A 25,290-nucleotide genomic window follows, 5' to 3' on the forward strand; every position below is an offset into this window, starting at 1 on the left:
CGTGTGTGTGCGTGCGTGTGTGTATGTGTGTGCATGCGTGTGTGTATGTGTGTGTGTGTGTGTGTGTGTGTATGTGTGTATGCGTGTGTGTGTGTGTGTGTATGCATGTGTGTATGTGTGTGTGTGTGTGTGTGTGTATGCATGTGTGTATGCGTGTGTGTATGTGTGTGTATGTGTGTAAGTACGTGTGTACGTATATATGTGCGTGCGTACTGATCTCAGAGCTCAGGTCCGTTTTGCTCAGCTCTGCGCAGGTTCTGCCTCCGTTCTCTGGTGGAACACACTGCCTCTGGTGGACCTCCACCCCTCCACATCCTTCACTACAGTTAGACCACATCGTCCACGGAGACCAGTGTCCATCAACTGCTCCATACACACACAAATACACACACATAAAAAGGTCAAATTAGACTATCATCATAGACTAACATGAAAAACCATCTGGTAAGTATTGCTACCATAACATATTCTCTTATTGCATTGTTAACAATGTTTCTATCTGCAGTGGTATCTGCAGCTACAACTATATTTAATTAATAACTTTCCTATTATCACGACAGACGATGGACTGCTGTACTCACCAGGGCATGCTGTGGAATAGCACTGCTGTCTCTGAGTGTTTTCTCCCCTGCAATGTCCAAGTGTGTCCCCCAGGGGGCAGTGTCTATGCCTATTCATAGTGCCAGCCCCACATGTGTGGCTGCATGTGCTCCAGGGCCCCCATGTACCCCAGCTCTGACAACCCTGCTCATCTGAGGGGCCCCCAGCCATAACCACATCAGCATCAGGGCAGTCTGCCTCTCCATCACACACCTGTTATAATACACATACATTGTTATAATACAACACATACTTTGGGGCTCATACATAATGTTTTGTGAACAAATTCAATAGGAAAAGGAAAAAACACTAGACTTGGTGCAGCATTGTAGAATAAGGTATACTGTCTACATAGCACAAAAAATCACCTATAATTTCAATATTTAAAAAAGTGACATAGGATAGATACATGATGTATTATTAAATCTACTTGCTTAATCTGATTTTGCTTTTGTCAAAATGGGAGAAAAAAAATCACATTTTTTGTGCCATTATATAAATATATCTCACATCATCACTCTCAATCTTGTCTTACTGATTTGAATGGGACACAAGATCCATCCATGCAAGTAAACTCAGGACAGGTGTGAGTGATATTCCTGCCACCAGGGGGAGCTGGAGATGTGCTGGGTTTTGCTGTACAGAGAATATACACTGAAAGCACTTGTCATAATGATTTAAAAACATGTTGTTGAGGAGAAAAGAGACTTATGGTCTTTCGTTTGCTCTTCACAATATAAAACCATGCATCCACATATAAAAAACAAGCTTTTCAGGATTTAGGTATAATCAGGATTTTTGTCAGGGCAGCTGCAACAGACTCTTTGATCTGCCATTTCCCATTGTGCTAAGCACCATGAGATTCTGTTTTTGTTTTTTGGCCTTGTCTTGTGTATTCTATATCTTTTCCTTTCCACTTGTCTATTTGTGTATTTATGCCTTTCTGTCTGGTTTAGTGTGTTATTGTAAAACCACATAGTGTGTCTCCCTGAATATAGTTTGGTCTGGATTTTGTGACATGTCCAGGTTTGGGTCCCCTGTCTCCTGGCAACTCAACCTCAAACTGTTTTTTGCTCAGAACTGTGACAGAAATTATTGATTAGATCATGTTTAGTTATTATAAGAGATCATTATGAACTTTAGTACATGTGTCACGGTACGACGGGCCCCCTACTGGTCGCCCCCATATACAGCGGCAGTTGTCCTGTTGTGGGAGTTGTGCTCGTCCCTCAGGTGGGCGGAGCCCGCGATCCATCTCACCTGAGGGTCGTTTGTTTGTCTATATATGTCTTGTCTTTGTACCAGTTGACCGCTGGTCATTATATCCTTAATTTGGATCTAAGTCACAGGTTTTTGGTTTGCGCGCTTTCTTCATTAAACCATCCCTTTCCCCTGAGACTCGGCGTGATCGCTTCCTTTTTATTTCGCACACCCTGCCCGTCACACGTCATTCTGATTAAGCAGAATGACTACAATAATGAAGTAGTGTGTTTCAGTGTAATCATGTACTTATGTTTAGTTCATATTATGCATGTGTGCTATACTGTGACCCATGTCAGTGGGAGTGCAGAGGGTAAGAGCACTATGTTAACTGGTTGTCACTAGGCTACTATACTTGGGTAATTTAACTTTCTCTGCATTCAACTGATACATCAGTTGCTTCCGCTAATTCTAGGGAAGTCCATATTAGGAGATACACATATGTGAGACACATTGTTCACTACATATACGATACTATGCACACATACTGTATGTATGTAGACAGTGGTGGAAAAATTCTGCAACACAAGCATGCTTTCAAAAACCTAAGTTTTTATACACTTGTCCAAAAACAAAATGTAAAATGAATCCACAAAACAGGAATCGTAACCAAATCAATATATGGTATGACCACCATTGGCCTTCAAAACAGCACCAATTCCTCTAGGTAAATTGGGACAAAATAGGATTATAGTCAGGTGTTTCATTAACCGATTTTACCAAACAGGTGATAATAATCATCATTTTCCTATGTAGTTTAATTAACTTGTAACTGTGTAGCTGTGTGGGAGGCTAAAAAGGATCTGATTGTATCCAAATTTATTCTGCAGCAGGAAAGCAACCTCAGTCATGCAGTCAATGTCTTTAAGACCTCTCTTCAGCATAGAGAAGAACATAGAATCATAGAAGTGATGGTGTAGCCCTCACAGAGCCCTGATCTCAACATCATCAAATCTGTCCGAGAGAGACAGAAGGATCTGAGCAAGACTACATCTACAGAAGATCTGTGGTTAGTGCTGTGGTTAGATCTCCAAGATATCTGAAACAACCTTCCTGCTGAGTTCCTTGAAAAACCATGAGAAGGTGTACCTAGAAGGACTGATGGTGTTTTGAAGGGTGGTCACACAAAAAATTGATTTGATTTAGATTTATTTTTTGTTCATTCACTTTGCCTTTTGTTAATTGACAAAAACCAACCACAAACTTATTTGTTTTTGAAAGCATTCTTACTTTGCATTTTCTCCGCACCTGTCCAGAACGTCTGTTTAGTTCTGCATATCCAACCTTGTCTCAGCAGTGTTTTGTTTGAATACACAAATGTTGGGATTTTTACACAACATGTTTTGATCACTCACCACACAAAAGTTCATCCTCTCCTCTGGGACAATCCAAAATACCATTACACACACGAGTTGAATTAACACAAGTTCTGTTATCACATGAGAAGCTTCCAGGACAGGGTGGAATGCGAGTGGAGCCTGAAAAAGCACACACACACACACACACGCATGCACCCACGCACACACAGACACGCAATGCTTGTGTATGCTTGTGTGAATAGAGGACAGACATGTGGAATCTATTGTATAAAAGCGGTACAAAAATAGGTACAAACTGGATTTTCATGGCATATCACCTTGACTATATTAACTTCAAACCCACCAGCCCAACATGTTGATAACACCAGCAAATCTCTACTCCAAAATGACTTAATGTGTGTGTAGAGTCACTGTACAAGCGTCTCACCACAGTTGTCCACACTTTCATCAGAGGCGTCCCTGCAGTGTGGAGTGCCATCGCACTGCTGCGTGTGCTGGACACACTGGTCTCCGCTCAGACAGAGGACCTGACCTGGGGCACACGTGTGAGGACACTGCTCCTCATCGCTGCCATCCAGGCAGTCTGTCTCTGCGTCACACCGCCAGGCCAGAGGCACACACTGGCCATTGGCACAGCCAAACTCGTACTGGCTACAACCTGAGACAAGCAAGGTGAATGTCACCTTGGTATTAGTGCACTATTAAAATAGCTTAATATATCAATATTACATAATAATAACTTTACATTACATAATAAAAGTAAAATGAACACATAATTAAAGTCAAACTGTAAAAATTCCTACAATTCTAAAGGCACACAAAAAAGGTCATCACCAACATTTAGTTTATAGGATGAGTTAAGGAATGGTTATGTTATAAGGTAAAGACACCTTTAAAGGGACAGATCACTTCATCGATGCCGGAAGGGCAGTCTTTGCGGCCATCACACACTCTCTCAGCAGGCACACACTGATTGCTAGGGCACTGGAACTCTCCGGAAGCACACACACAGCCGCGTTCGTCACTGAAGTCACCACAGTCGTCGTGGCCGTCGCAGCGATGAAGGTAGCGGATGCAGTGGCCAGCCGAGCAGCGGAACTCCCCCTCAGCGCACACCACACCACAGCCTGTTTCAGAGGGAGAGAGAGACCACACCACAGCCTGCTTCAGAGGGAGAGAGAGACCACACCAGAGGCTTCATCAGAGGGACAGAGAGACCACACCAGAGGCTTCATCAGAGGGACAGAGAGACCACACCACAGCCTGCTTCAGAGGGACAGAGAGATCACACCACAGCCTGCTTCAGAGGGACAGAGAGACCACACCACAGCCTGCTTCAGAGGGACAGAGAGACCACACCACAGCCTGCTTCAGAGGGACAGAGAGATCACACCACAGCCTGCTTCAGAGGGACAGAGAGATCACACCACAGCCTGCTTCAGAGGGACAGAGAGACCACACCACAGCCTGCTTCAGAGGGACAGAGAGACCACACCACAGCCTGCTTCAGAGGGACAGAGAGACCACACCACAGCCTGCTTCAAAGGGACAGAGAGACCACACCACAGCCTGCTTCAGAGGGACAGAGAGATCACACCACAGCCTGCTTTGGAGGGACAGAGAGATCACACCACAGCCTGCTTCAGAGGGACAGAGAGATCACACCACAGCCTACTTCAGAAGGACAGAGAGACCACACCACAGCCTGCTTCAGAGGAACCGACCCTCTGGTGAGGTTTACCTTGTTCGTCTGAGTCATCAGAAAAGCCACAGTCCAGCCTTCCATCGCAGACTTTAGCAGCGGCCAGACAGCGTCCATTGGCACAGCGGAACTCCCCGGCAGGACAGGCGGGCACATCGGTGGACGGGCCACAGAACTCCTCATCAGACTGGTCGGCGCAGTCCGGGTGGCCGTTACAGTGCAGCTCCACGGGTAAACACGGCCCGCCCGAACAGCGGAACTGCCCTGGGGGGCAGGTGGAGGGGCAGAGCTCATCTGAACCATCGCCACAGTCATCCTCGTTATCGCACAGCCAGAGTGAGGGGATGCAGCGGTGGGAGGGGCCGGAACACTGGAACTCCGAGTCCAGGCATGGCGCAGGGGGAGGGCAGGCCGGCCCAGAGCAGTGCCACGCCCCTTCAGAGCAGGAGCTGAAACACACACCACAAGCACAGAGCTACGCAATAAACTGGAGCTGATCACCGCTCATGTGACATGGAGCATTAATACTGCTTAGGGTCTGAGGGCCTGAAATGCATAATTTTTACCACACCACAATGCTACTTTGCTTAAATATGAAGATTACAGAATGCAATCAAACTGCCCTAAGGACCATGGGCCATCATGGCCTATAAGAACGCTTCCACACTGACCAGTTTTGACAGTGCTGAGTGACCGCTGCACCAGGAGGAAACAGAGAGCCATTCCACTCACAGGGGCACTCAGAGCGGGCGATGCAGCCGTCACCTGCAGGGCGCAGAGACAGAAAAGACAACTACATACGACAGATGAGCAGTCTCTGAACCTAGCCCTTTGGATTCTATAACAGTACATACCCAAAGAAACAACCTATCATACAAATTCATAAACCCAGATTAAAAAAACCACAAAAACAAACACATTCACACACACAAGCACACGCATGCCCACACACATACACACACAGTCACACACACACTCCCACAGTGTCCTAACCGTGACGGATGGTGCCGGGAGTGCAAAAGCAGCCCTCCACACAGGAGAGGGCGCTGCAGCGAGAGTCACTGCTGGGTGCACTGGGGCAGACAGCAGAGCAAGCAGGGCCACAGGCTTCATACACCAAGCCATCGTCACACTGCAGCGCTACATAGACAGAGAGAGGGGACAGCAGATAAGAACGGACCACCAGACGTGTACGCTGAGAAAGACAAGACCAGGCGCCGTCCCCGGGCTGCGGGACGCTTACGGCAGAGCTCCTGGGACCTCCAGCGGACGTACACCCCTCTGCGGTTGCACTCCTCGGCGTAGGTGGCGATGGCGGTGCACAGACACTCACAGTCGCCTCCAGAATCACAGCTACAGTAGAGAGACAGAGAACTACTGTACTGGGCACGGGGACCGTATGGGTAATTCCCACTTGCACACTTTTCAGATCAGATACACGGTCATGTGAAAAACAACGAGGCCATCTTTAAATTCTATGGTTTCATGCATCATAATAAAATATTTTCTGGTCTTTAGCAGGTCTTAAATTACACCACATCACAAAAACTAGGGCAAAATGTGGAAACAGAAAAATTTAATATACACTAAATGCTTCCATAGGAATTAAGGGGGTTAGCAGCAGACAGGTAGGGCTAATCAAACATCCTTGATTAATGTCGGCATGTCTGACCATATCTACAAATGCAAAAAGTTTGGGACTTTACTGGTCTGATGCAATGAGGTGTATGTTTGCAGCCCATCATTCTACAGTTAGGAAGATTATTCACACCTGGGAAACAATCAAGACAGTTGTCTGGTGTTCTAGGAGTGGACATCCCAGCAAATTCAGCCCAAGGTCAGAGCATGCAATGCTCAGAGAAACTGCAAAACCCAAAGAGCTACATCTCAGACAACAGGCCTAAGTTAGTGTGTTCAAATACATGACAATACATTTAGACTGAATTGGTATGGCTTGTTTGGAAGAGTTATCTGGTAAAATGCCAAACTGAAATGCAGTTGCAGGACCCAGTTATGCATTTAAGGCTTAAGAGATCTGTGCATAACGTAATGCCCACAAACCTCAATGAGCTGAAGTAACATTGTAAAGAAGACTGGGCAATGATAATGATTCATGATTCATTCACTACATTACTTACATGATTACTACAAAGGAAGACTCCTTTATTGCTGATAAAGGCACAAGGTATTTGATTCATGGGGTAGAAATTTTTCAGTTTGGCTTTATTTAATTTAAATATGTAATGCCCTGGTAGAATATTGTGTGCTGTTGTTCGTTGACCTCTTTTAAAGACCTGCTATGGACCAGATGATTAATGTCCTGATGCATAGAACCATACACTTCAAAGAGGGGGGTTTTGACTGTATATGTATTCAAAGCTTTGCGTTATTGTGCTCTCAGTGTTCCAGGACTGGGATTCGTTCATTATGTTTAGATGGACACAGGCCCTCTAATAGCACTATTTATAACTGACCCAATGATCCAGTGATAACCTGCTGCACGCTCTTACCCGCAGGCATCGAAGACACACCAGTCATAGTACTGCTGGTAAGGTACTTCAGCATGACAGAGAGAAAATGGCTCCTGTGTAATCACTGCACACTTCTTCTTTGCCCAGGTGACTCGGTGTGGGTTAATCTACAAAGGATCCGCACACATTCGAATCTGTTAATAAGGCACTAGTGGTTAAAATGGAGCTGGTGGCAGAAAGGTGAGAATAAAGGTCATCACCATGCAGGGGTCACGCAGGTCCTGCTCTGTGACATCAGGGCAGGACGGGCTGACCTTCCAGGAGTTACCAAACAGCTCCGGGGTGGACTCCATTATGCCCTGCCTCGTAGTGAAGTCGTTCTCTGCGTCTCCGTCAAAATTCCCGCACAAGCCTGCGACCCGGCCCCGCAGGAGGGGCGCCAGCCTGAGGTACACCCGCATGCCTTCCCACGCCGCGCCGGACAAGAAAGAGAACCACAACACAATGCAATCGGTTCGAATGGACGACACACTCGAGAAAGTGTTCAAAAGCAAGTGGGGATAGGAAGGGAAAAAAATAACAACAGACAAAAATGTGTTGTCCAATAAAGAAAGGAGTGAGGGTGGCGAGGGAGAGACCAGCAGAGGCCCGGCGTGACTCTACCTCCATCCCAGAGCAGGGTGACTCCGAGCCGAGACGAGAGGGAGACGAACAGGCCGACTCTCTCCAGAAACAAACCACTGCCGGAGTAAGACTTGGGAAGAGTCACGGGCATGCCGTTCACCGTCACCGCTTTGCCTGTGGAAAGCAAACACATTAGTCTCTGGGACTTTGAGTTATGTGAGGTTTAATGCCTCACGCTAGGGTTAGGGTTAGGGTTAGCATTACTAATCCAGTTTAGTTAAAGCAGTGTCAAATTGGATCAGAGGGCTAAAACTCAAAGTAAAGTCTTGAAGTTGGACATTTTCCTTCAAGTACAAGTGACATTCAGCAATGATCACGGGCCGCAGCACAGCGACGCGTGCGGTGTGTGTGGGAGGCTGACCTCTCAGCAAGTGAATGGCGGTGTTGGCGATGGTCAGAGTGACGGACTTGGTGCAGGTGACCCCGGTACTTCCGCAGGGCACGTTTTCAGCACTGACGCTGAACAGTCCGCCCACTTCCTGAGCCAGGACGTACTCGCAGTCCCCCAGGAAAGAGAAACAGCGGCCGTCGAAGGTCACGTAGTGCGGGTCGCCCGTGGCCACGCACGTACCAGCACACAGCGACTGAGTGCAGTGCCAGTGACGCTGCTTACAAACACTGCAATAGAAGGGGAGGGGGTCAGGGTCAAGGGACAGCACACGGTGGGGGCGACACAACAGAGGAGCTAATGGTCATTAAATGAATGAGTAATTAAGTATTCATCCTCAGGAACTTCCTCATCCTCAGGGCACCATGCGCTCACCATGTGTTGCAGTCCTTAGAGATGGTATCGTTAGTGAAGAAGAGTTGTCCATTATGGTGACACGGACACTCGTCTGGAGATACACAATTGTCACCCTGCAGGCAAGGACCCAACAAACAACAGATCAGCCGAAAAAAGTGTGTGTGTGAATCGCACGTTTAGTGCAGGTGAGTGGACTGTGTGGCTGTAGTATGAAGAGAGAAGGAGGGACGCCCACCAAGAGCACCGTGCCCTCTGGACACACGCAGCCGTAGAGGGGCTCCGCACAGGGGGCGTGGGGGCTGTCCACACTGGCACAGGTCCTCAGGCACGAACGAGGGGAAAAGACCAGCGAGCCTGGACACGCACTGACCTCAGCGCAGGGACGGTCTGTGCAGTTCCACACACCGTGTCCACACACGCTTCAGAGAGGTGCGGGGGGGGGGGGGGGGGGGGGGGAGAAAGGAGCAGTATACCATATGAAATAATATTTAATAATAATTCCAGTTATAATATGGTGTCTTATGTTGCCATGAGGTGAAAGAGACACAATGAAATCAACCTATCCCGGGAGGAGAGGCAACGGGTCATAGAGTGACTTCATCAGAGCTCTCCTACCTCAGAAACTCTCTTTACTCTCTTTACTGCAGTCTATCACGTATTGTTAGTTGATGATTTATATGTCTCTCCATAAAATGCTGACAAATATCTATATATCTATCATCTTATCTCCCGCTTTCTAGGATGATAAGGCTAATTTGTTGCTAGCAAAAAATGATTTATTGCAGCGCACTACAACCTTTAAATCATTAGCCAAATAAAAGTGGAATTTTGTCTCTGCGCCTGACAATGTGGGAGAAAATCACAAATAAGTAAAATGCAGCACTATAGCGCCACCATCAGGCCGTCAAAGGTCCCTTAACTAGTCAATTCACACATGCTGCACCATGCTGCCAAGTTTGGTCTTTCAGGGCCTTATGGTCTTTGCAGCACATTTTGTTTTAGCCAAGAGAAAAAAAAACAGGAACGAGCAGGAGAATCCCAGCTATTCCAATTGGTTCTCAGGCAGTACGTGCTTGGACCCTAACAAGCAATGGACAGATGTCAAAAATACACACCGGGCCCAGAGTGCAACTTTAACTCATCTAAGCATGCAAAACCAGCGGCACAGCAAATTACTGTCAGTTCTCCGACCAATCACAGGCTGTGTACCACTCATCCTCTCCCCAGAACAAAGAAGAACCGCAGTCTATACAAAACACTTAATCTGTTTGTTAACCATAAGCTGATCTGATGATTTGGCAAGAATTCCATATGAATAAATAAGCTGTTGTGTGCGTAGCCTTTTCTCCTGACAAATAATATTGTGCTAGTGCTACACAAATGTGACGAAAACCCATTTTCTGCTGAATCGCTGTGTGGGTTGAAGGGTCAGATGATAAAAAGTCACCTTTTGATGTCATGATGGCCATAAACTCACTCATAAAAGGTTTATCGCTGACAGACTGGCACAAGGCCTCCTCTCTCTCCACAGCTGTCTATCTTCACTGCAGTGATAAAGTGTGCTAGCACTGGACCCAAGCCCAGTCATCGTGCACTTACACATGATCGCTGGGGTTCAGCCAAACTCATGACTGCAGTGAGTGTGTAAAGATGCACTGGTGTTCAGTACAGCATGTACTTCACCTTTAATGCAGCGTTAATGCAGTGTTAGTGTGTATGGAGGTGTGGGTGCGCATGTATGCATGTATGCATGTGTGCGTGCAGGTATACAGGACTGGGAGATTAACAAATAAGACTAGATGTAGATCAGAAAATAAAAGCCAGACCCCGGTCTCCACATACCAGGTATTGCAGCCGATTTGCACGGAGCTTCCCGGTGAGTAGACCGTCCCGGCACGCACGCACGGGCACATGCTGAGCGGCACGCACTGGCCGAGCTGGTCCTGCGCCAGGCCCGGGGGGCACTGGCAGCCTGGCACGCAGCCGCCCGCCGCCCCCTGGCAGCTCCAGCCCAGACTCAGGTCAGCACAGACGCTGCCACACGGTCTCCCACACTCCTGGTACACCTGGCCCCCAGAGCACCGCACCGCTGTGCAGGAAGAGAGGAAGAGAGTCCCACTGTGACTATAACACCTAATGTGCCACTGCGTTCGCATCTTCTTTAAACTTTAAATGTTTAAAATGTCATAAAATGTGCTGATGGCCATTTTAAGGCATATCAGTCATTTTTTCTACTGTCTGCTGTAATATCGTTGCGACCTGCGCAACTGGGAGACGGGGCCGATGGCCTAATGCGGGTGTGACCTTAGACTGAAGCTTCAGCAGCATGGGGAGACGCTTACGGCAGAAGGTGTGGTTTCTCCAGCTCACTAGCGCCCCCTCCTGGGCACAGCGCTGTGCATAAGCAGTGAGGACAGTACACTGGCAAGACCTGTGGGGGGCGCAACTGCACACCTCACTGAGACACAGTCGCATGTAGGGCTCCCGCTCTATTACGTCATGGCACACCTGCGGAGAGAGGTGAAGGTAACCATCTAGCAGGAGGTGCATTTTTCATGTGTCATTTCTATATATCGGTTTTCCAAGCTAATCTTAGTTTAACTATATTCTTGTCAGATTTCAGTTTAATGCACCACAGTGGATCAGTACTATCAGTACTACCTGAAACACAGGACTGTGGAGAACAGCACAGATGCTTTCTGCATACTGTCGGCGCTGGGTGTAGGTGCTGCAGGGGTCAGAGGTCACAGCTGAGGCCAAAGGGCATGACCCAGGGCTGAACTTTGAAGCAAAGGAGGACACACTGTTCTCGACATCACCCTCTGGTGTGGTGAAGTCGTCATGCTGGTCCCAGGTCAGTGTTCCACACAGGCCTCTCACCTGCCATGTTGCACAAATACACACAAACACACACATGTACAAAACGTATTATTCTTAGGCCACAATAACCCTGCTAAATGATTAATGCTTTTTAAAAAGGTTTGCACTTCCAATAGACTCATCATAAAAATAAACGGATCTCTAGGGAGTCATGAAAAACACCGTCAGCAAATCAGCAAAGCACCGCAGAAGCTCAGTGGTGCTGACAGGTACTGTACTGAAATGACAGAGCCAGTGTTTACCTTATGCGCGAAGCCTGGCTCCAGAGTGATGAGGAGCAGGGAGCCGTGCGTGTGCCACAGCAGCTGCGCCCCAAAGGCCTGGACCAGCAGGAAGCTGGAGGAGGCTCTGCGCACCACCACGTCAGCCGTCAGAACCGGCAGGTCCTCCTGCTGCCCGTCCAGCTGGACAGAGCCTGGGAGGGCCAGCAAACCAGGACACACGGGGACAAATGATGGACAGATGGACCGAAGGAGCAGAGACGCAAGGCACACAGAGTCAAACGATGGATTGATGGATGAATGCATGGATGGATGGTTGGAGGGATGGAGGGATGGACAGACAGACAAACCAGTAGATAGACAGATAAACAGAGCAGACAGGTCACATAGCAAAATGAAAAAGGCAGATATGAGGTTATCCATTCAGATGGAGGCGGAGTTAGACCAAGAGGTGGCGCACCAGTGTTAGTGATGGTCACTGTGGTATGGAGAGCAGTGAGGGACATCTCCTGCAGGCAGCCTGGGCCGCCCCCCACCACACACACGCCTCCCCTGATGGTCACTGCAAGCTTCTTATCCACAAAATCCTACACCAATACACAGCAATACGGCGGAAGTGTTCAGCAGGAGGTGCAGTAGTTTAGCAAAGCATATCCCATTTATTTGGTAATCATTCACACTATAAATGTCAAGTGTAAACCTCTGATCTGTAGTTGATAATCATTTATTTTAAAAGCTAGTTTCTAATAGTAATCTTAAATGATCACATATACAGTATACATATATATAAAATAACGATTAAATGCATATTAGCATTCTTACCTCTACCGCTATGAACTGGCAGTCACCAGCCTGAAGACTGTACATCTTTTTATCAAAAGTGGTGATCTGCATTGCCCCGATAACACTGCACTGAGCTGCACACTTCTCTGTGGAACACTGCCACTGGCCTGCCCGACACACACTGGGACACACGGAGAGAAAGTGGAGAACAGGACAGACACAGCAGGTGAAGCCCTGACGTACGGAGAGGCAGACCACCTCCATTACTCACTACACACTACGGAGGTCATGACTACGTGTTCCTTACAGTGTGCTTCTCTCTGTGAACGTTGTTTCTTGATGCTGTTTTGGAGACAATTCCATGCAATTCCATTTGTGAAATCAGAAATTTAAAATTATTTAAATATTTTTGTTTTTCCTTTCAGGAAAAAGCACATTTCTGATTCTCTCCTTATTTACTTGACTCCTTTTGTAATGATGATGCTGCTTGCTCTCTGAAATGTACCCCAGAAACAGCATTAAGTTTTGCTCTGCTGCTACTGAACATGGTGAAAGGCCACGGTGACTCATACGGCCTGCGTATCTACTACCTGCTAACACTAGTGCTGCAACAGCAGTGCACCCACCAGGTGTTACATCTCTGTTTTATAGCCTCTCCCTCCTTGTACGTGCGGCGTCTGTGGAAGCAGGGGCAGTCGTCCCGTCGTAAGCATCGTCCTTCGTGCAGGAAGAGTCCAGGAGGACACTCACAACCGCCCACACACTCCTCCCGACACTGGCCGGCAGCTGGGAGGTGAGTGGAGGAACAGCTGGGGGCACAGGAGGACATGCAGTCCGAGAAAAGCTGACCCCCGGGGCACACTCGCTCTGAAGAGAACAGCACAGGGGGGGAGGTGGAAACTGAACATGCAAGCCAATGCGCAAACACACCGTACAATTCAGCACACGCTGGAAACATCAGCTGTTTATAAGAAAAACTATTTTAGGGTAAAAACAGGATGTTTGCACATTTTGTATTACCAAGGACAATGCAAGTTATTTGTTTATTTATCTGTCAATATATATAAACTCAATAGGCTCTTTTTCTGTAAAGTAAAACGTTTTATGATACTATGAGCTGATAAAAATCAGTTCTCAATTTAGTTTTGGCATATTGTCTAGTAAGATAAGCAACATTAAAAGGTTTTCTAAACAGTTTCCTTATCCTGAATTGTTACTCAATCCCAGTTACCAGCACACCTGAACCAATCTAGAGCTGGCACATCTGCACTGGGAGTTCACACACAGCTAAAAATGCTGAAGGTCAAAGGGTCACCTAGTGCTGTCTTTAGAAAAGCTTGATTTATAGGGTTTGTAACTAGTGACCAAACATGAGGGACATACCACAGAGACCAGGGCCCCTCCAGGTAAGGATAACGTGCTGCTGCGCGCACTCGCGGGCATAGCTGGCCAGTGTGTCACACACAGCTGTTTCTCTCGCACCAGCCTCCAGACTGCAGTACACATACAGGCAGGCATCTAGATAGGGGCCCGGATCCACCTGAGCATGGATAAAAGATAGGCAGCACTATCAGCACTGTGTGTGTGAGTGTGTGTGTGTGTGTGTGTGTGTGTGTGTGTGTGTCTCACCCAATGATGGCATTGCCAAAAAGGGCTCTCCTTGAGCTGGTGACACACTGACTCTGCCTCTCTGCGAAGGCTTATATCACCTGTGATGTCACAGCTGTGACCCAACTCTGCTGCATCACTGCAGCCCTGGGGGAGGTCAGGACCAGAGATACCTCAGTTACCCATTCCCACAAGGCCTTGCTCAGGTCCAAGTAAAGGAACAGTCTACTGTAGTAAAGAACTAAAACATCCTTGCCTAATAAACTGCAATGAACATATTACAGTACTCACTGAGTGCTTTGTTCCTATAGTCTAGGTAAGCTTTTCATATTGTGTGTTAAATCTTGTTTGCAAAATGAATCTAACCTAACTTAACCGACTTGCTATTGTTTTTTCAGAAAGCCTGTCTCCAGGTGAAAAAAATAATTCCAGTGATAGTGTGAGTTTGAGGTAATGTGTCTACCTCTGTCTGTGGGTCTGGAACACGCCATGAGTTTCCAAAGCTGGCCCCGTATGGTGAAACATTACCATTTCTACCAGTGAAGTCATCTTTACAAAGATAGACAAAAATGATTTATGATCAAAAACCTATTTGGAGGTCCAATCACCAAGGCTTCAACCTTAACACGTTCACCACATAACGTAAAATCAAAGTAACAAGAGCAAGACATGAAACAATGTCCACCTGATATTTCTTCCCTTCCAAAGTGTAAGACAAATTTGCTGATAAGATAATTTCAAGGGACCATCCAAGGTGCCATTAAGACCATTAAAAAGAATATTGTTTGAATAACGAATCTATATTCTTGAAAATTACTTAATGCACTCCAAAGATAATACAAATCAAATAGGAGCATATCTACTGTATGTTTAACATCATAACTACAACTATATGAAAGATTAGGCAAACTGGAAAGTTTAATCATGTATTCCCAAAACCTTGTTTCTGCGCAATAACACTTTTGTATTACAGTTAACTGCAGGAAATTTACAGGTAAAGTTTCATCCTATGACTTGAGCTGCTTGCAGATCAATGACATTCTGAGTTCTACAAATGCTGCCAGAGTAAATCTGACAAAAACTAATGATCACAACAGTCAGGCAGCTTCCTGAGTCCTTGGACATTTCTTACCATCCGCATTGTTGTTATATACTCCACACAGCCCCCTAGTGGCAGTAAAGTGTTCTGCAGTAACGGTCACGTATACGGTGTTGTCCATGTCAAATTTCACTCTGACACCCAATCCACTCTCCACAAAAACAAAATCTCCCAGCCAGTGAATACTCACTCCTATGGAAAAACATGCAGGAAAAGGAAAACAGTTTTACCACATTATGTTAATACTCTTATTGCTACTTATTTTATATATATATATATATATATATATATATATATATATATATATATATATATATGCAGGAGAAATTCTTCCTGGAGGCTAATAAAATCTCCATTATTAGCATCCAGTGGGGAAATGTGTGCCAATATCTCCCAGACAAACTATGTTTCCATAAAATGACTCAAATCTTAACACGTGTGTTGCACATTTTCACATAAATGTTTATTTTCCTAAAGTAACTTAAGTACATTATAGCAACCCGAAATAAATATTCTGCTACACTTTCTGATTGGATTTATTGATTGTATTAGTCATCTGTTAGATTCTCAGATGCAGAGGCTCACGTTACTTATGGCTTTAGTCAGATAGGAAAAATGATTAACAGTCTTTCTTATCTGGATAATGAATCGGGTTCAGTGGCCCATTTCTAAAGTTCAATTCCAGAAGCAAAGGTAACTGGAAATGTGCTTAGCCCAACGTAGACACAGATTTTATTACCTGTTTTGCTGAACAGCTAATCTTATCTTACTTAAGTGCACAATCATTTCACAAGCAAGAATACACTGACTGACATTAGAAGCTGTTTTCATATTCAAATATATTTCTCAAAAATTCCACTTATGCAGATAGTGCCTTGTGTACCATTTTGAAAGACAGGCTGGTCCTGTGGTAGTAGGAGGCCATTGAGAGACACGTTGCCTTTATGAATAGAAATGAGATCAAGGCCCATCATCAGGCGCAGTGCCTGCAAAACACATGACAGTAGTCAATTACCATAATCATTAAATATGCATTTACATATGTATAGACAAATAAGCGTGAAAGCCTTCATTAAATGAACAGACGTTGCAACTTTGAATGTTAGCTTGGTAACTGCAGACAGCTCCTATGTTTACAATAACACGTGCTTATTATCTTCTTTAAGGTTTCAATGATTACGTTATCACCACTGGAGGTGCAAAAAGTGGACTGAGAAGTCTCAGTGTCACATCCGCCCTCCTAACACGACACCCACGCACTGCATTCTACTGAGCCAATTCCCTATGAGGGCTGCCTTGCATATATGCCTCTTGTGTTTGACAAGTACTTTGCAAAGTCTCGCTCAGAGTTCTGCAGTACTTCTATGCTGTTTGTCTTCCCTGTTTGGTTTTTGACTCATTGCCTAGTTATCTTGGTTTCCCCTTTTTGCCTTGGCTTCATTTGCTTCCCATATGCCTGGTTTCCCAGCATACCTGTGCATGACCTTAGCCTGCTTTCTGACTTTGCTTTTGATTGGCCTTTTACTCTGTTTGCTAAGCCTGATTGTACCCGTGAGTCACTCCGCATCCGCCCGCCCAGCCCAGATGCGGAGAGCGAGCGTCTGCCGCACCTTGCCACAGCGTCCCCCTCCGTCACACGCAGTGCTGATGTAGACGGCCCAGGTCCCATCAGAGGAGGAGGCCAACACGTACGTGCAGCCGCCCTGGAAGTGGAAGTGCTTCCTGTCAAAGGAACGAAAGTGCACGCCACCCCAGCTCATGCAGGTGGCAGAACCTTTGTGGTCTCGGACCCGTCCAAGGAGACCTCTGCGTGGGAGCGGTAAGGGCTCAGAGTCTGCAGGCACAGGCCAGTGATTAAAGGACTTGTTTATATGCAAAGCAAAATATTCTAATGATTGCATGGTAAACGTTTTAACTTTTAATCATGCTCACTGATAAAGACAACATCACTTTTCTCTTAAGTCCATGTATGCAAGCATATGTACATGTTAAAGCCAATAATCAGTCTACATCATAACTATTTAATTTACTGTGTAAGAGTCTCCTACTGCTTGATATTTGATCAGGTCAAATGAAAATACAATGCCATGTATGTAAGAATATAATAGAATAGTTGTGGTTACCTAACAAAACTGCAGTCAAAAGGATGATGAAATCATTTGCTATATCATTTCTAAGATTAAGACCACTGTTTGCCATTCACACACCTGGCAGAAGTGTGTAGGAGCAGGACAGGCAGGTCTGGTCGGAGGCATTTCTCCAGCTGAGACCCCACAACGTTCCACAGCACTGCTCCAGATCCATGAGAGAGGAGTTCTGAATCCCTGGAAACTCCTCACAGCTCCATGTAGAGAAGCACAGGCCCCGAACACCAGCTCCTAGGGAGAAAGAGAGACCATCAGGCAAGCCGATGAGGTAAGGCGAGGCAGATTTATCTTTATACCACTCATACACAGCACAATTCAGAGTGCTTTACATCAACATATAATCACATTAAAAAGCTTATTAGTCCTAAATGTCTATAACTTAGACTAAAGGTGGAAGAAGTTACATGAAACAATTAATGTGTTTCATAAAATATATGATGCTAAAATTAAATGACTCTATAATATCTATAATATATATGGTTATACCAAGTAACTACACACATCATCACTTCCACCTTTCTTTTAGGTTACCAACAAGTACACCGATGATATCGGCCAATACTCAAGAGAGCAGTACTTATACTGGATTACTCAACAGAAAATGGTATTGGTGCAGAACTAAAACACAGTCACATGGAGGGGGGGGGGGGGGGGGGGGGGTGTCTGTTGGTGGTATATGCAAATTCTCTATCACTGCCTATCAGATGCGGTGTATGTGAATGCAAGGCGACTGCAGCAGACCAAAAATGCTGTCGGATCTGTTTTTTAAAGCATCTATTACGCAGACAATACTCAACCAAACAAAGGTCTAACCAAACAATGAGTCTTTCCAGTAAATCCAGCTGGATGATGATGAGATGGGCTACATTTGGGCTCTTACCGTGGGAGCAGTCAGGACCAGTCCATCCTTCACAGCAAGCTCTCACTGTCCTATTCACACGTTCAGTCAAGACATTTGCAGCTCTATAGCATACACACACACACACAAACACACACACACCAGGCACAAAGACACAAATACCAGCCTGTTCAGGAACTGGGTCACAAAAGAAATTAGCTTCCCATGAGTTATCATTTCAGTGAATCACAATGGACCAAGAGCTAAATAAATAGTCCCCATAGTCTAAAACATTTATTTGTTCTTACTTGTATAAGTAGCAGGAAGCCTTGGGCCCCTGACTTTTGAAATACAGAGCTATGCCATCATCACCGCCATGTATGTGCCGCATTCGGTCCACATCAAGCTTCCACTGGTGGGTGTTGTACTGGTACACCTCCGAGCACTTCACCTCCAGCTGCAGACGGGGGGACAGGACACTCTCCAGTCTCTCCTCCACTGTGTGTTCACACCAGTGACTGAAGTTTAAAAGAAGACTACAGTGTTAGAGTCAAACATTGACAAAATCTGTCAACTGCAATGCATGATGGTAAAGAGGGCCAGCCGGGGCTGTTTCTGCATTTCTTTTCTGCCTTTTCCCATGACATTCAAGAATCAAAGACGCTGCTCATCCCTCCAAATTCCCTCCTCCTTCACTTAACCAGCACGCGCCCTCATTCAAAGATCTTTAACTGCTGAACTGGCCATATCTGAGTGCAGCAAACCAGCGGCTTTGAGCCAAACATGATCTGGAATCTGTTACCATTTCAACAGCTTGCATTTGAGCTTTTTGCTTGTCCCTCACATTAGCACTAGTCCAAGAATGCTGTGCTCATCTTTTGATTTTGGGTCTTCCCCAGCCAACATTCGAACTAGACTAGCTTGACAGAGGCAGGAGCTCAACCAATGACCTCTGACCCACCTCACTGTTTCAATGCTGAGACACCAAGCTTAACCTGTGTGCCCTGCGATCGAGAAATTGCACACAGACACGAAATGTGCAAAGTGAACATAAATGTATATGTTGGAGGTTGAGATGCTCACCCTATTCCTTTGACCAGGTGCAAACCCAGCAAAAATACAAACAAAGCCCTCATATCTTTTGAGGGTCCTTATGGGGAATGTATGAGCACTGAAAAAGAAAAGAAATATGAAGTGATAGCAGTTTATATCATTTTATCATTAACACTACAACACAACTGAAATCAATACCTATAAGTTGTTGAGTCTTATTCAAAATGGCCAACAGCTCACAAACATTCTTAAAACAGTAATACAAAAAAAAATAATAATAATAATAATAACACTTTTCCAAACACATCAACACAATCATTTCAAAACTCACAGTTGAAAAGTGAAATATTTTATTATAGCAGATGCCTTGTGCAAGAACCATTACTGGACAATATACTGCTCACTCCATAATAAAATTACTGATTCAAATGAGAGATTTACAACAAGTGAAGCACCTTTGAACTCCAAAAATGAAATATTGTGCAATGCCCAGGGACAATATCCAGCGCAAATTTCTGGTAATGTTTAAAACACAAATTAGGCAATCAATTAGGCAATTAAGCCTAAAACCAGTTACCTGGGTCTTCAGATTCTCTCAGATCTCTTCACTTCCAACAGAGCTCATTTACCTCCTCATCAACTTGTTTCTTTCAATGTCTTTTAAAAATAAATCCTTGTCTTGCCCTTCCCAGAGTCTTGTACTCCTTCTCTTTGTTACCTGTTACATCCTTTGCAGAAAGTTGATTTATTTTTCACTTGTGGTTAAAGATGTAAAGCAGTTCCTCGGTAAGGATTATGAACCTGCTCATAGCCTGTTGTGTTTTAAATAGTGGGGATGACTCACAATCCTGTGGTAGCATCTGAGAGGCATGCAATTGGAGGATCACTCGCTGAGCTGTGACAGCTGCACGATCAGCCATTAGCTCTTCACTGGGTGATGCCAACGCTCAGTGGTCCTGTACCACCAGTGCAAAAGAAAGACGTGAGTGTTACGTCCACGTCCCTTTGCTCGGGAGCTGTTTGTCCAAGTCTAATCCTATAAAGGAATGCGTCAGGGGAAGGATTTCAGGGGCGTTTATTTAATAAAGTGTGTCAATAGGGAAGGTCCAGGGGGCATGAAGTAGTATCACTGGCCTGAAAGTCTGACTTCAGGGACAAGAATACTGACTTCAGGGACAAGAATACTGACTTCAGTGACAGGCACAAACACAGCTGCCTCCACACCGTATGTGCTCTGAGCTTGATTCCTCTTCAGTCTATACTACAGACATCCAATATAAAGAAGACACATGCTAAGCAAAGGAACAACAATGATTAATATGTTCATACTCTTTAATATCTGTGGAACAGTGACAAAGACACCAAAATTGGTAATGTTACAAAAGCCTACAAACAAAGAAGCAAACTGAAAACACATTTTTTTTTCTGCCAGGATGTAGTCATGCTGGTTCCACTGTCTAAAAGCAGAGGTTTACCAAATACTCTCTCAAATATTAGATTTTATTTTCAGGGTAAGATTAAGATGGTAAATTAAAGATCATTGCCAGTGATGCACATTGTTCTGGAGAGCACAGAGAAACAAAAAAAGCAACTGTGGATAATATCCAAAAGTAATCATGAAATACTGGGCCGAGCCATCTGTCCTCATACTGAGGACTATTTGCACATGTCTGAAGAAGTCTCTTGGTACTGGGATATTAGTTGTGTTATATATACAATTTGTAAACAGTTATTTGTTTTACAGGAATAATTGATGATGTGACAGAAGAGGGATGCTTCTTTATATAGAAACATCAGACAGGAATGCAAACATATTTGTCAACATTTACATTTACACTTATCATCCAACATTTGTTTCGAAAGTTTTATGGTGTGTTATTGGCCAATCCACTCTTGAGAAGTGGGAGGCTGATAAAAGCAGCAGCACCAGTAGAGAACGGTTCATTTTATACTTCCAGAAGACTGCAGAGCAAAGATTACTACTCTGGCTGGACTGAGCTGCAGATTTCACCAGCAGAAGTGGACATCTCACAAAACTAACTAAACTAACTTTCAGCAGCACTTGCACAACGGGCACAGTAGGTAAGTCTGATCAGTGATTTTCCACTTTAAAACTACAATGTTGAGTGTGGCTTGTCATTTCTGTGGAATGTATTATATGAATTATAATGATTATAAATTTCACAAAAACTTTATGGCAAGGTAGAGACAAAGTTATCTACATTCTGCATTTGACTGTGGACAAATTTTTCCCTCTTCAGTCAAGAGAAAAGTTGAGAACAGAGAAGACATTTTGCATTATTCTCTCACCTGTGCTTTTATGACTCTCATTTGGTCTGCATTGCCCTAGTGCAAAGGTCTTGTCTTTGTTTTCAAGTATATATCATTTTCTTTCTACAGGTGCAGACATGCAGTTGTCTTTGATGCTAATCGTAGCTTCCCTAACTACAGAGGTTGCTATGTCTAGATTGCGGGAATGGGCTCATCACGGGGCCTCCATGTTTGCTGATCTCAGCCCCCAGGAGCTGCATGCCGTGAAAGAGTACCTACACTCCCTCAGTGAGCTGGGCCTTACCTCAGCCCGAGACAAGTCCCTCAAAAAGAACAGCATTCTCCTCATAGAGCTACAAGTTCCTCGAAAGCACGAGGCCCTCCATGCGCTGGACAGAGGGCAAGCCAAGCCTCCACGTCAGGCTCGTGTTGTGGTGCAATATGCCAACCAGGCTGAGCCTAACATAACAGAGTACATTGTCGGCCCTCTCCCTTTCCCAGACTCCTATCAGCTTAAGACCTTCAAAGGGAACAAACCTTTACGCTTTGAATCGCGGCCAATTTCTTCTGCAGAATACATGCATGTGGATGAGATTTTGGCAAAGATTTCCAAGAAAGTGAACAAGATTCTGTATGAGAGCACAGGTTTCACATATTGGAACTGCACCGATCGCTGCCTGACCTTCTCAGATATAGCTCCCCGTGGGTTGGAGCCAGGAGAGAGACGGACATGGATCATGCTGCAGAAGTTTGTGGAAGGGTACTTCATACATCCTGTAGGGTTTGAGGTTCTCATCAACCACAAAGACCTGGATCCTGAGAAATGGTTTGTGGAGAAAGTGTGGTATAATGGGCAATATTTTGACAGCGTGGAGGAGTTTGTGGAGAAGTATGAGAAGGGAGAAATCTCCAAGGTCAAGTTGCCTGACCATGACGATAAGGATCTTTTCTCCACCTACATTCCTCGTGGACGAAGCAACACACACACCAACATCCATGGGCCAAAGCTTGTGGAGCCTCAGGGCCACAGATACCGAATAGACGGAAACTTTGTTGAATATGCTGGATGGTCCTTTGCCTTCCGTGTTCGCTCATCCGCCGGTCTTCAGATATTTGACCTTCGTTTCAATAATGAGAGGATTGCCTATGAGATAAGCCTGCAAGAGGCCATTGCCTTCTACTCTGGAGACACTCCAGCTGCAATGCAAACAAAATACATCGATGCAGGATGGGCAATGGGGACCTCTGGTTATGAACTTGCTCCAGGTATCGACTGTCCTGAAATTGCCACTTTTCTGGACAAGTACCATTTCTACGACACTGACAAGCCAGTACGCCATATGAATTCCCTTTGCATCTTTGAGATGACTACTGCCTCACCTCTAAGGAGACACTTTAATAGCAACTTCAAAGGAAGCTACAATTTCTTCGGGGGACTTGAAAACCATGTTCTAGTGGTCAGAACAACATCCACTGTCTACAATTACGACTACATCTGGGACTTTGTCTTCTATCAGAATGGAGTAATGGAGACTCGGGTTAGTGCCACTGGGTATATCCATGCCACATTCTTCACAGAAAATGGGTTAAACTATGGGAACAGGGTATACAGCTATGTTCTTGGAAATATACACACACATCTTGTTCACTACAAAGTGGACCTAGACATTGCAGGTAAGCTTAACAATAAGCAAATATGAGCAAATGCACTCTCAGATTTAAAACAAAATTTACTGTACTGCTCTGAATTTGAAAAAATCTTAGAACTGCTTTGCATTTTTAAGATATACAGAATACAACCTTCCTTTTGTAGATCAACCTTAAAATATCAAGTAATCAAGTAAATCAAATACGATTTATTTGAATATACACAAAACATTTTTTATAATTTAGAATTTTTTGTTTTTTAATTGTTTGACCAATAACATATCGTGCTGCTTTTTGACTATTGTAATTCTCATCCTCCTCTTCAAGGGCGAAGTAACAGTTTTGAGTCAGTAGAACTCAAATATGTTAACTTCACCAACCCCTGGAGTCCTAGACACACCATCAAGCAATCCATGCTCCACAGGACACAGCGTGAAACAGAGCGCAGTGCTGCTTTCCGCTTTGGCAAGAAGTTTCCTCGTTATTTACACTTCTACAACCCCAACGAGAGGAACAAGTGGGGGCACCACAAGGGCTACCGCATCCAATTTAACTCACATGGCCACAGTGTTCTACCTCGAGGATGGAGGGAGGAGAACGGCATTCCATGGTCAAGGTATCATGACTGCGTCACTCAAAAAACGCCAGAGAAATGTTTTATAAAAATCATGGATCAAAATCATAGCTCATTGAGTAAGAAATGAAATTAACAGCAGGAAAATATACAGGCATGTAGGGAAATATAATTATTAGTAAAAAATATATTATTTTATCATCACTGTCTAAGTGTTTGACTATATTTATGGGTATGAAGTTTTAATATTATACACAATATAAAGGAAAACAGTGCACTTTCAAAAGTAAATGACTCATGTCTGTGTGTGCCTCTCTGTGAAAACCTCAGATACCCTTTGGCTGTAACCTTACATAAAGACAGTGAGGCTTCCAGCAGTACCATCTACACACAAAATGACCCATGGGAGCCTGTGGTGTCATTTGAGGACTACATCCGCAACAATGAAAACATCGTAAACCAGGTATCGCAACGTTGGTTCCATTAGCACCCACTTATTCCAACAGGTTCTTTTGAAAAAAAAACAAATACAATTTTATTACTAGGTCATTAATTTTAAATGTGCATAATGATGCATAAATATAAAATGTGATTGTCTGCAGAGGCCTAATGAACTTTTTTTTTTGCAGGATTTGGTTGCATGGGTTACAGTGGGATTCCTACACATTCCTCACTCTGAGGACATTCCCAACACGGCAACTCCCGGGAACGCGGTGGGCTTCTTCCTGCGGCCCTTTAACTTTTTCAATGAGGATCCCTCATTGTCATCACGCAGCACAGTTATTGTGCGGCCAGACCAAGAGGGCAAACCAAAAGTTCAAAGATGGACTCCAGAGGTTATAGGTCACTGTGTCTCATCCAAGGCTTTCTTCTACAATGGCACATATTCTGGTGTATAAAAGTAATTTTTAGATGGCATGATGTTATGTAAAAGATGTTATTAGTGTTTTATATGAAATCCTTAAGCTGTAAAAAGGAATTTACAAAACATGTAGAATTGAACAGTTTCTTAACTTGTTATTCAACTTGTTATATGCACGTATAAACACATTCATATACTGTGCATATACTGAAATGATTTGCTTTTCAAATGTAGAGTTCTGCGTCATATGCTTAAAAAAAACTCTTCAAATCCAAAATGAAAATGTGATGTAATTTTTTTCATTACTTGGTAAATTTGAATAACAGTAATAATAATAATAAAAACTTCCATATCACTTTTGTATGAGTAATTCAGTTTTACAAATGCTGATTTTGTTATTTTGGTCGTCAAGCCTACCACATTTTGCTAGGGGGTCTGTGAGAGGATGAATGAAAGAGGGCGTATCCATGGCCTGGATTTACGTCTGAAGAGAATCCAGGAAGCAGGATGCTTCATCCGGCAGCTT

The 25,290-nt window shown here is 44.6% G+C and overlaps 2 protein-coding genes across 5 annotated transcripts in view; one reads left to right on the forward strand and one right to left on the reverse strand.

The window, feature by feature from the left end:
- The window catches only part of sspo (SCO-spondin), a 57,162-nt gene extending 36,972 nt beyond the window's left edge, over window positions 1–20,190 (reverse strand). Inside the window, exons 1-34 of the mRNA XM_076971332.1 lie at window positions 19,988–20,190; window positions 19,441–19,528; window positions 18,666–18,875; window positions 18,400–18,482; window positions 17,580–17,750; window positions 16,983–17,206; window positions 16,256–16,358; window positions 15,406–15,564; window positions 14,737–14,822; window positions 14,295–14,420; window positions 14,049–14,205; window positions 13,292–13,532; window positions 12,705–12,846; window positions 12,343–12,469; window positions 11,904–12,076; window positions 11,443–11,661; window positions 11,124–11,289; window positions 10,624–10,870; window positions 9,017–9,200; window positions 8,800–8,894; window positions 8,398–8,654; window positions 8,016–8,150; window positions 7,613–7,815; window positions 7,392–7,519; window positions 6,125–6,234; window positions 5,875–6,021; window positions 5,553–5,646; window positions 4,921–5,330; window positions 4,070–4,306; window positions 3,607–3,837; window positions 3,216–3,338; window positions 1,136–1,236; window positions 582–813; window positions 214–363 (exon numbers count right to left, since the gene is read on the reverse strand). Of these exons, the coding sequence (XP_076827447.1) occupies window positions 214–363; window positions 582–813; window positions 1,136–1,236; window positions 3,216–3,338; window positions 3,607–3,837; window positions 4,070–4,306; window positions 4,921–5,330; window positions 5,553–5,646; window positions 5,875–6,021; window positions 6,125–6,234; window positions 7,392–7,519; window positions 7,613–7,815; window positions 8,016–8,150; window positions 8,398–8,654; window positions 8,800–8,894; window positions 9,017–9,200; window positions 10,624–10,870; window positions 11,124–11,289; window positions 11,443–11,661; window positions 11,904–12,076; window positions 12,343–12,469; window positions 12,705–12,846; window positions 13,292–13,532; window positions 14,049–14,205; window positions 14,295–14,420; window positions 14,737–14,822; window positions 15,406–15,564; window positions 16,256–16,358; window positions 16,983–17,206; window positions 17,580–17,750; window positions 18,400–18,482; window positions 18,666–18,875; window positions 19,441–19,493 (5,524 nt within the window). The 5' untranslated portion in view covers window positions 19,494–19,528; window positions 19,988–20,190. The remainder of the gene's footprint in view (window positions 1–213; window positions 364–581; window positions 814–1,135; window positions 1,237–3,215; window positions 3,339–3,606; window positions 3,838–4,069; window positions 4,307–4,920; window positions 5,331–5,552; window positions 5,647–5,874; window positions 6,022–6,124; window positions 6,235–7,391; window positions 7,520–7,612; window positions 7,816–8,015; window positions 8,151–8,397; window positions 8,655–8,799; window positions 8,895–9,016; window positions 9,201–10,623; window positions 10,871–11,123; window positions 11,290–11,442; window positions 11,662–11,903; window positions 12,077–12,342; window positions 12,470–12,704; window positions 12,847–13,291; window positions 13,533–14,048; window positions 14,206–14,294; window positions 14,421–14,736; window positions 14,823–15,405; window positions 15,565–16,255; window positions 16,359–16,982; window positions 17,207–17,579; window positions 17,751–18,399; window positions 18,483–18,665; window positions 18,876–19,440; window positions 19,529–19,987) is intronic.
- On the forward strand, window positions 16,973–24,959 carry aoc1 (amine oxidase copper containing 1). Of its 4 annotated transcripts, none has more exons than XM_076971328.1 (9): window positions 16,973–17,191; window positions 17,587–17,787; window positions 18,046–18,123; window positions 20,241–20,392; window positions 21,155–21,492; window positions 21,811–23,355; window positions 23,656–23,944; window positions 24,233–24,365; window positions 24,532–24,959. In XM_076971328.1, the coding sequence occupies exons 6-9, from the start codon at window positions 21,819–21,821 to the stop codon at window positions 24,799–24,801; spliced, it is 2,229 nt and encodes a 742-aa protein (XP_076827443.1). In that variant the 5' UTR covers window positions 16,973–17,191; window positions 17,587–17,787; window positions 18,046–18,123; window positions 20,241–20,392; window positions 21,155–21,492; window positions 21,811–21,818; the 3' UTR covers window positions 24,802–24,959. The 4 variants fall into 4 exon arrangements, with proteins under 4 accessions (XP_076827443.1, XP_076827445.1, XP_076827444.1 ...); XM_076971330.1 differs by having other exon boundaries at window positions 21,369–21,492; XM_076971329.1 differs by lacking the exon at window positions 20,241–20,392 and having other exon boundaries at window positions 21,369–21,492.
- Window positions 24,960–25,290: the final 331 nt, after the last annotated feature.

Source organism: Brachyhypopomus gauderio, chromosome 13 (genome assembly GCF_052324685.1).
Source record: "Brachyhypopomus gauderio isolate BG-103 chromosome 13, BGAUD_0.2, whole genome shotgun sequence".
Taxonomy (NCBI): domain Eukaryota; kingdom Metazoa; phylum Chordata; class Actinopteri; order Gymnotiformes; family Hypopomidae; genus Brachyhypopomus; species Brachyhypopomus gauderio.